General features: G+C 35.9%; 1 protein-coding gene across 2 annotated transcripts; it reads left to right on the top strand.

Annotated features, from left to right (window-relative positions):
• The first annotated feature begins 1,066 nt into the window (after positions 1-1,066).
• Positions 1,067-10,811, top strand: LOC132615694 (uncharacterized). Of its 2 annotated transcripts, none has more exons than XM_060330306.1 (4): positions 1,067-1,223; positions 2,509-2,735; positions 4,170-4,289; positions 10,527-10,811. In XM_060330306.1, the coding sequence occupies exons 2-3, from the start codon at positions 2,511-2,513 to the stop codon at positions 4,281-4,283; spliced, it is 339 nt and encodes a 112-aa protein (XP_060186289.1). In that variant the 5' UTR covers positions 1,067-1,223; positions 2,509-2,510; the 3' UTR covers positions 4,284-4,289; positions 10,527-10,811. The 2 variants fall into 2 exon arrangements, with proteins under 2 accessions (XP_060186289.1, XP_060186288.1); XM_060330305.1 differs by lacking the exon at positions 1,067-1,223 and adding an exon at positions 1,905-2,282.
• Positions 10,812-11,014: the final 203 nt, after the last annotated feature.

Genomic DNA, 11,014 nt, shown 5'->3' on the forward strand with positions numbered 1-11,014 from the left:
CTACCATTTCCTCCCCTTTACAACCTTTGCCACCATTAGCACCACTTAATAAATAAACACGTGCTAATGGTGGTAAAGGTTGTGAAGAGAAGGAAATGGTAGTGATGGAAGAAGAAGGGAAGAGAGGGGTAAATGGGTTGGGGGTGGTGAGGTGGCATGCCATGTGATGTCCACCTCACCAAGTTGTCAGCGTCACGTCAGATTCCACGTCGATCTTGGACAATTTTAACGGAAGAGGGGTATATTTGAACCCAAAGTATAACAGAGGGGTGTATTTGGACCCAAAGTCTAACGAAAAGGGTATATTTAACCCTTTTCTAATAGTATAGAGGTATATTTAACCCTTTTTCGTATAATATATGGGGCCTCATACATTTTGGGTCCTAAGGCGACGGCCTTGGTAGCCTAGGAGTTGAGCCTGACACATGATAGCTTTGTAATTCATCCTTTTCATTTTGCGTGAACTAATTTAACTTGTTCAAAATTAAAAAAAGAAAGAAAAAAGATATTAAAAACTTATGGTGTTAAATATTATTATGACATTTGTGACTATAAAATCATGTCGTTAAGAATAAAATAACAAAACTAAAGTTGATTTTTTATAGAAAGTCATCAACTCTTTGGAACATGACTTTTTTTTCAAATATAAAAATGGACTAATTTTTAGATTAAAAAAAAATTAAAGAAATAGTATCACATAAATTGAAAGAGATAGAGAACTAGTTTTGGGGTTGGATGTATAGATTCAAATATTTGCATTTCCGGGGCGACTCCTATTTGAATCAATTTTATTTTTGGGCTTAACCTTCTTGTTTCTTTCCTGTTTTTCTGCTCACGGCTCATATAGCCTGCTTGGCCAAACTGCTAGGAGGTTAAAATTGCTCATTATTTTTTTTAAACAAATAATTTTTACAATCTTGATCAAACAGGAATTGTTGCTCTAATATTACAAAAAATAAATTTTAAATTGATTAGTAAACACAAATAGTTACTCTAAAATTTTTCTAAATAAGCAAGTAAACTTTGGAAGCTAGTCGAATTTGGTTTATTCACGGCTAATAATTTTTCTTCAAAGTGACTATGTGTTTGGTTATATTTGGTTCTTTTCCTTTTCACTCGTCACGAACACAAAGACAGACACCTGGCAGTGCAACACAAATCCCTGCAGAATCTGTTTCTTCTCCCTCGTAGGTGACATTTTGGATCTTTACGCCTTCCCAAAGGTCAGTCAATCCATTGTCTATGACTGAAATCATATACACTGCAACAATTTGAAGCACATGTTTAATTAAGATAAATGGAAAATCTTTCACTTGAAATCCAGTAATAAAAGCAATACACACTTGCACAAATTTGCTTGTTTTTCTCTTGGCATGGCGTTTTGAGTTGATTTTTCCACATTTAGAGGAGAGAGTAATTATAAGATTCTTTTTTTCTTTCAAATTTTGGACTTTATGTTTCTACAAATAAATATTTCCATTACAAGGTCCCAATGTATTCTCTTGATGCTTGATTGATTAAACCAGGACAAACATTCTCATTTTAAGTAATTTCTAAATTTAAAACAAATAACCATAGTCATCAATAGTTAAGAAAACAGTCACTAATGCCCTGATTAAAAAAGAAAAAAAGACAAGATACACTAATGCTGTTAAGCACAAAGTTGACGTATTAGAAAGCAACTGGGGAAGAGTTATAAAGAAATTAAAGCATAGAATGAATTATGAAGAAGTGCAAAGTATAAATTCCATAAGTGTAGGGGTTCATTGGAGATGGATGAGAATGAAGGGGTCACATTGCATCACTTTCCCAAATTAAAAGGGCTAGTTTAGAATTTAGTACACCATCATTCCATTTTAATTGTCAAGGTTATTAAGAATAGTTATTCCAGAATACTTGTCATTTTATAGAATCAAGATAGGATTACTTTTTCCCATCAAATTATAAATTGAAGATTTCAAACAAGGAATTATTGGCTGATGTTATGATTATACTAATAAAATTAGCTCACCTTGTACTTTTAAATATTTAGTGAAGTTTTAAGTAGAGTGCTTATTTATTGAAGAGAGATACGAGTAAATTAGTAAACATTACTGTTTTTTTTTCTTCAGTTTTATCATTTCTTAAGGGGCGTAGGGCGTGCAAAAAGGAAACATGAATACTAAAATGCAAAGGTGGTAGTATTTATTTTTCACTTTCGAGTTTTAAAAATTGTTTAATTTTGGGTTTGCCAATACTTATTCACACTGCTCCATCCGACAAAACATCCAACGAGTCAAAATGTAAGTTTTTTTCTGTTCGAATTCTATCTGGATTATCACATTTATCAAATGGGGCTAACATACTTGTAATCCTTTTGTGCTAGGGGTTTAAATCGTTGAAAAAAAAATCCAAAATATTCAATCTTTTTCTTTTCCTTTTTTGGCCCAATGTTCTATGTCCTAAAGTTTGGATTTTTAGAGCATTGGTCATATTTCTAAGGTTGATGGTTATTTGTGGATTTTGCAGAAATGGGGTCTTCTGAAGGTTTAAGAGCTACACTAATGGTGTATAGAAATCTACTAAAAGCAGTGGAAAAGCATATAGGGAAGGAAGAACACAGGGTTCATTTCACTGACTTCATCAGGGAAGAGTTCAGGAAGAAGAGAAGTCCAAACGACCCTTCTTTTGTCCAGCAAAAAGTTAAGCTTGCTCAAAATTATACTTACCTTCTCAACAGTGTCCACCATCATAAGGTTAGCTTCATCTCTCTAGTTATTTACAATTTTCGTTGCGCATCTTTTTTACCTTGTACTAGCCCCTCTTCTTTTTCTTAGATGCTTCTTGACTAGGGTGGATTTTACAATGTATATCAGATTATAATCATCCTAAGCTGTGTGAAGCAAGGGTGTAGAATTTGGGGAGGGTAGTGTGTACGCAGACCTTACCCCCACCTTGGGAGGCAGAGAGGTTGTTTCCGATAGACCCTCAACTCAAGGAAAAGCAGTTCGGAAAAAGAAATAACGGAAGTGAAAAAGCCCTTGCGAAATACTAAAGCCAGCATGGCAAAGCATTCTGAAAAAGGAACAGTTGCAATAAAATTAAAGCGAAATACAGAATATATTGTTTACATGACAAAGCCGCGATAAATTGTTTACATGTCTACATTTTATATGGGTAAAGGATTTATCATAAAAATGCGGATATAGCATCATCCCTTTCATTGCTAAATATGTTTTCCCATGACATTTAAAAGCTGCTTATATGAAGTTAATGTAATATGAACCCTTCATCAAGGTAAGTGTTGTTAAGGAGGTGCTCATGGGTTTGATATTGTGGCATGGTATCAATACCATCAGAAATAAATAGGGTCAACTCTGTCAATATATCAGCGAGTATAAATATTATTTTCTTACAATAAAAAGGATCAACTGAGAAGTAATGATATTTCTATTTGTGAAACTTATAATATAGGGGGATTATGTGATAAGTTTAGTAAGAGGTAAACGTAAATCCCTAATTGAATCAAAATGTAGAGGTGTTTACTGTTTTAAGTTGAAAAAATATAGGAGGGACAAGAAATATTTCATTATGTATTTTTTTTTAATTTCTTTTGAAAAAAAGAGGTCTTTCTTGCTTAAAGCTTGATTATAAGACACTGAACATCTAGCTGGGTCATTTTGTCAGACATCTGTTTCACAATGTCAATGCCTTATCAACACGGATAGAGTTTTGCCTGTGCATCAGAAATGCAAAATTTTCTTTTTTCAGCCTCCTTTTCTAGCTTTTCCAATTCTGAATGACACTCGTATGGTATTCATATTCTGCTCATGTGCATAATCCTAACGCTTATCACCTATCAAAAGTGTTGCCTTTGAATTTGAAATAAATTGTATTTTCTGATTAATGCTGCTTATTCATTCATATCACTGAAGTTTTTTTTTTTTTTTTTTCTAATAGAGCCTATGTATACCTTGTGGTTTTATCTTTTATTAAATATTACTTGACCATAAAGTTGAAATGAAATAAAGGAAGTCACGGGGAGTTTTTCTTTACTTCAGCACTTTTTGTGTAGTGTCTCTCCGTCTCCACTGGTTTCATGGTTCTCTGGCTATTACGTTCTTGTTTTGAGGAACCTGTGATATTGCTAATGCATTTTACAAATCATGTGGTTTTCTTTGTTTCTGCAGGACTTATTATTTTCTTACAACATTGCAGTGGATAGAACCAATGAGATGACGAAAGTGCTGGGTAAATCTGCTGCAAGTGTGGGTCTCCGCCTTCCTGAAGTTTATCAGTCTTGAAAATTAGTAGGTTTTCGCTGTTTCCTTTTCCATTTACTTGTCTATGTAAAAGTGGGGTAAATGATGGATCCATTTATGCTATGAAGTTTGCATATTCCTTTCTAAAGCATATCTGTGCATGTGCTTCTGGGCTATGTTGAAGTTTGTCCCTTGCTTTTCCTTTCTTAGAAAAGAGGGGCTTGCGGGGGTGGTGCTCTGGTGATAACAAATTCAATACCTGCTCAATACTAAATTGAGTCGGTATTATGCATCTTATATTGAATTAAAGAAAATTCCCGTACTAAAGTTCTATGTATTCTTGACACGCCTGAGAATGATAGTTGAAGGTCTTTTCTTCTATGTCTCAAATCATACTTTGTTGGTTTCTCTTGCTCTCCTTTTGCTGCAAAAAGCCCAAACCTTGCAGTAGGTAGATGGCAGCTGACATTCAGTTAAAAAGCACTTTCTTGTTGAAGCACATTAATTGTGGTATAGTGAGAAAATCAGCTGTGTGTTTCGCTTATATCTCATACTTCATACTTGTACTAGATTTCTCGCTTGATCAACCTTTATCTCAGTTATCGGCACTGGCCCTTCATATTTGAACTAAATCTTAAATTTCTGGATATAGTTTCTAGTTGAAGTTCTATAACTATTTCAAGTGGACATTTTTTAGTGCTCATAGTAAATTGTTGTAGTGCTGATAGTAAATTGTTGGAGTGCTGATAGTAAATTGTTGGACTAGAAAACAACACAATTATTTCCTAAAACAAAAAATTGTTTTCATTTTTTAGATAACAGGTCACTGATATTCTTCTAGAGATTTATAGCTGAAATTCAGGATCTAATGCTATATTTCTCTGCTTCATTTCCTGATGGGGAAGTTTATGTCTAAGAAATATAATATTACTGCTCAGCCAATGGCCATAATAGACTAATAGGACCACCTATCCATGCCAATTATTTTGTCAAGCAGCTTGTTAATCACATTTAGCAGAAGACCTAGAAATTTTCAAACATTGAGCTTGAGGTCTTTGCGCCTTCCATCTGGCACTTTACCGTCCTGTAGCCATGCCTTTATCTTTCAGCCTACGGGTTAAACTTACTACATTTTCCGCCAGTTCTGTATTCTGGTGTTGATGCTTCAATTGACTATGTTTAGCTTCAAAACCACATGAAAGAAACTGCTTCCTCTCAAAGTAATAAAACATAAACTATGATTGGTATATTTCAGAATTCACAGTTCTCTTTTAAAGTTACACCATAAATCTTGATTGTCATTATGTAATTGGACTAGCTCACTGATAAAGTTATTCTGATATTAAAAAGCAAAAGGAAGTCAAAAGAAAACTAAACAGTTAGAAATTCAAACACATAATTCCCCACCACACACAACCAAATCAAAAAAATTTGAGATTGAGTAATTGTAATGAAAATTCAATACTAAAAGTGGCACAAAACATAGTGACATTACCTAAGTGGCAGTGTCGGCAGCAAGTATTCTTCTTCACTTTAATATGAAACATGAATCGTGAAAGACCTCATTCACTGGATCAAAGAAGAAAAGTCTCATAAGCATTTTTGAAAAAATTGTTTAAACGGAACATATGTGGTCAATCTGTTGATTAACCATAGAACTTCAAGACGAGGAAGAAAGATGCCTCGCCCTAGTTTTCATGGAAGGAGAAGTTGTGAAGGTTGAGGAAAAAGAGAGAAGAAGGATAAGTTAGGACTACAAGCTTACCTGGACTTTGTCCGTTTGTCGGCATTAGCTTCTTTCACTAGAGATGAAGACAGAAATGCTGTACAGTTATCAACCCTAGGGACATAGGACACCAAATGGAGAGAGGGAGAGAGAGAGAGAGAGAGAGAGAGAGGAGGGTGTCCTGAGTATGGAGCAGAAGGGGAGGGAGTGAGCAAGACTGCAAGAGGGGCTTTGAGGGGCAAGAATGCAATTAAGGTTTGCATTTCTTAAAAGATAGATGCTGCCTCAAACATCTAGCAGTAGCTATAAAAAAAAATCTAGAAGATTTAGTAAACCGGCTTCTCTCTTATCCCCAAAAAGGAAAAGGAAGCATGTTCGATGAGGCTCAAATGCACAACCCTACTGTATGATTGAACCGGCTTAGCCTATCTACTGACTATATTTACATGGATATAAATTAATGGATTTGGCTGGACCCAATGCTACAATGTGGGAGAGTTTGCCACTGCGTGGGAGCCAGCCATCTGAATTCAGGTTTCTGTTCAAGAACGGGTTGTTGTTGGTTGGTAGTATCTAAACTGATCATGTAAGAGAGAGTTCGGAATGGAATCCCATCGAGAATTTGGTGGATAATATGGAAAGAGAGGAGCTCAAGCATTTTTGAAGACAAAAAGGAGAATGTATCTACTCTTAAGTTTAATTGTACTTCTTTACTTAATCTTTGGACCAACATGGCAGATGTACATGATTGTTAGAATGTAGAGGTCATGGTCAACTTTATTAGTTCTCTAAATAATTTGTGAGAACTATTTTTGTGGTACTCAATTTTTCATACCAGCATACCCTTTATGCCGATTAATTTATAAAATTTCACCTTGAAGAAAAAACCGATCTTGTAAGAGTACTAACTTATGATATGATTAATTGGGAACCCAAGTTCTTAGCATGGTTCATGTGACTCTCTTTCTTCTGTTCAGTGCATATTCCATTATCTACAAAGTTGTTGTCTTTGTTTTGAGCGACAATTTGCTTTTTCTGCTTTTCATTCTTACATTCCTGTCCTGCATGACTTCCAAAAATAAAGGAGTTTCCCAAATTTTCACGTGGTCCAACTGTGTGTTTGTTCTGCTATTTGTTTCAATTGTCATTGAGATGCTCCACTGGTGTCTGCTGCCATGCTCCTCAATACATCTCACTCAGCACTTTCTTCCTTTGCTGCTTGCTAGCACGACCTCAGTTATATCTCCATGTCTTAAATCTTGGTTAAATAGTTGATTTTGTTTCAAATTTTCATCTTTTACATGTGATTTGATCCAAATGCAAATGGGAAAACTAGAGCAAACCTTATTTGGCTGAAAACCTTGAGGAAAAGCCCAAATCACCACGTTAGCCCTCACTTGAATTAACTCCAATGTGTAAGGTCGGCGCTGATAGTTCTCTAAGTTTATGAAGGTGTTACCATTATAGCCCTCCAAGCAACCCCCCCCCCCAACCCAAGATCCTCTAAAAATGCATATTTTTGTAAGGATCCGACACACCATTCGATGGTACTTTGGAGGATTCGAGCAACATAGGTTAAGCACCAATTTCATTTCGCAAAGTTTTAACAGAGTTTGATCAGTCCCTTTTTATGTATGTTTATTCTCCATTTGAATTTTTCATTCTAACAACTTCGCTTCAGTCCCAAACAAGTCGGGGTCGCTAAGTTTATCATTCTATCGTTTTAGATTTTTCGAATTACATATAAAGAAAGCTACAATATTTTTCCAATTAAAACTTGAGCAAGATATTACTATGTGTGAGTTCCTGTTTTAGTAATTCTATCATATTCAAAATTAGGTGGAACTTTACTGAGAAATTTGTGTAATAGTATCAGCAATAATGATCATAAAATAATTTCTGTCTCTTTTAATCTTTTACCCAAAAACTTTCGTTTTGCCAAAAGCTCAAAACTCTAACCTCTCGTGAATTTCTCAAGAATCTCTATCAAATATTGTAAGGCTTACTTGCATTTCTCATTTTTCTCATTTCCTGCTATTTTTCTGCGAGAATAAGAAAAACATGAGCATCAGCCCAAATGCAAAATACTTGTTAAAACACAACAACAACAACAACATACCCAGTGAAATCCCACAAAAGGGTTCTGGGGTGGGGTGGGGTAGGATGTATGCAGACCTTACCCCTACTTTTGTGAGGTAGAGAGGTTGTTTCCTATAGACACTTTTTTTGAAACTGAACAACAACATACCCAGTGAAATCCCACAAAAGGCTTACTTGCTTTTGGCTTATTTGCTTTTCTCATTTTTCTCATTTCCTGCTATTTTGTTGCGAGAATAAGAAAAACATGAGCATCAGCCCAAATGCAAAATACTTTATCAAAACACAACAACAACAACATACCCAGTGAAATCCCACAAAAGGGGTCTGGGGAGGGTAGAATGTACGCAGACCTTACCACGACCTCTGTGAGGTAGAGAGGCTGTTTCCTATAGACACTTATCATAACACAAATTGCTTATATTAAAGAAAACCACATTAACTAGTTGCTTATTGGAAAATCTGCAAATGTTAGAAAGGTAACTCAAAATGGAAAAATGAAACTCATCAAGAATTCTGCAAATTGAATCTGATCCCAATCCAAAACCAAAAAGAAAGCTTGGGGAACTACTAGTGCATTATCATTGAGAACTTGGAAGACTATTAATGCTCCACCTTATACACTAGGACCATTTTGAGTGAAGTCCCAAACTTAATGTCCTTTGCGTTGTGAGTGTGTTCTTGAAAACCTTAAAATTAGCTGACAGAGCTAGGAGTGGGAACATTTGCAGTTTCTGGGAGTTTGATTGGGGAATATTACAGAAAAAGTTAAATGCGTAGGTTGTTGGCTTTGCTTCTGGACTTTATTGAGCCTCTTGATTTTGAGATGCTTGTACAACAGTATTTGCCGGTTTAAACCATGAGTCATCTAGGTTTTACAATCCCGTGCACCCCTAAACTACAAGCTTTCTTTGAAGATCCTATTTAGTGGGATATTTGAGAAATCCCTTTTGTACAAAGCTTTCTATAATATTAGACATGTTCTTCCTGGAGAGCATAGAGCTCGACTCTTGGATCTTCCGTTACCTTTAACTTTTTGTTGCCTTGGTGAATTATTAGAGAACTATGCCAGTATTGGCTGGCTGCACCACCACCCTTTTTCTTAGGAGTCTTAGCTGGAAGAAAAAATGGTACTCTAAGATGTATCGTTAATCAAAATAACGTGTACATAGCTCTCCTCTTCTCTTTTCATTTGTTATTCTCTTTTTCTTTCTGTTTTCTTGTTTCTGGTCCAAAATCATATGGTGGAACTCTGCATGTATTCTTTTATGTCGAAAGTCATAGGCTCTTGCCGTAGCAGTTTGACTTTGTTCATAAGAATTCAAACTACAGATAGTCAAAAAGTTGCCTTGTCATAGCATGTGAAGTTTAGAAAGTCCATATGTGCATGGAACTAAACAATCCATGGAAATTAATCCTCACACTTTGATGTAAAGAGACAACATTTGACCACAGAAACTATGTCGTACTTTCCTCCGTTTTCTTGCACTAGGCCATTGTTTATCCAATGTCTAGCCTAGAGTTGGCCAAAATGACACAGTTTCTCCACAACTGTTCCCCAACAGGTCCAAGATCAGTAGATAACAGTTTATTGATGAGAATCGATTTTCTGATTTATACTGCAGTCTGGTCTCAAATTTGCAGTGATTCCAAATTCCTATTGGATGTCTCTTTTCCACCAATGTGATTAGGATCTGAAAATACTCTCATTTTGAACCAAAGGAAGTCCAACCGCAGTGCTACAATGGCTAATTGAGTTTAGGAGCACAGATTGCTAGTTGGCTCATTTAGATAGACTTAATATTTTGGAAGCTGCATGCTTGTAGTCTTCTGCTTCCACTACTCACGGCTTTTTTCTGTACTTGGGCGGTTGTAGTGGATGGCGAACTGAAATTGAGTAATCTGGGTTGTTCATGGGGGTTTGGATCTATGATGTTACTGGGCATTGTGGTGGTTCTTGTTCTGCAAAAAGCTCGATGTGTCTTTGTTTGAATGAGGGTTTGAATGAGGACCTCTCTGATAATGAACCCTTATGAAATGTCAATGGTTTTCTTAAATGAGCTTTACTCTTGAAACAAAAGATGTAGTTACCTCTGGCAAGCATCAATGCTTCACTAATAGCAGTAGATCACTGGAAAAGCCAGTGATAGTGATCCTAACTCTGTCAACTTACGTATTATTGCAAAATTTAGGGGCCAGTTGCGTTGGAGAAAATGTGTAAAAATAACCTTCATAGTAATTCACCGGTCTTTAGTTTTTCTATTTCTGCCCCTGTATACTTTGACATCTAGTGATCCTTAACAGAAACTCAACCAGGTCAATATTCAGTTAAAATATGGAACAGCTTTTAAATCCATCTCTGACGCACATTTTCTCACATTCTTGCTTGCAACTTTTGTATCACGTCGTTTTCATCTATGAATCTATGATACATATTTTCTCAAACTCTTTTTTGTTTGCAGCACTGGTATCACGTCGAAGGTGGTTACAGATAATTCTAAGAGGCTGGAAACTGAAATTGTCCCGATGAGTGAATAGACAAAAGCATTGACTTGGAAGAACCTTCTTCCCATATGGGGCTGAAAAACTTCCCAAAAGCAAATGAATTGTTTGGTTTCGTTGGGAATTCTGATGTGACAGTGTTAAATATTGTCTTAAACTGTAGTCTGGGGAAAAATAAACTTGTCCTAATGCTCTGAGTAGCTTATTTTGTTCCAAATGCACACGACTCGACAAACTTCCTTTAATCATCTCTTTAGCGTGTACAAAAGTTCATCATGTAGAATATGCTTATATCGAGCTATGTGTGGGAAGTAGAGAATACATTCTCCTCCACACGGTGCTGTCTGGATCGATTTGCACGATCGTCTATTATTTCACTGGGTATTTGCGGGCAATTCGTAGGAATGCCTGGGGTGGTCTTTAATTTTAGTCCCTCAAATTGGTGGTC

This window comes from Lycium barbarum, chromosome 10, assembly GCF_019175385.1.
Source record: "Lycium barbarum isolate Lr01 chromosome 10, ASM1917538v2, whole genome shotgun sequence".
In the NCBI taxonomy this organism is placed as follows: domain Eukaryota; kingdom Viridiplantae; phylum Streptophyta; class Magnoliopsida; order Solanales; family Solanaceae; genus Lycium; species Lycium barbarum.

Bases quoted from the DNA above. Each gene is read 5' to 3' on its own strand.
- LOC132615694 (XM_060330306.1), top strand. From the start codon at position 2,511: ATGGGGTCTTCTGAAGGTTTAAGAGCTACACTAATGGTGTATAGAAAT. The intron at 2,736-4,169 runs GTTAGCTTCATC...TTGTTTCTGCAG, and splicing joins ACAGTGTCCACCATCATAAG to GACTTATTATTTTCTTACAA.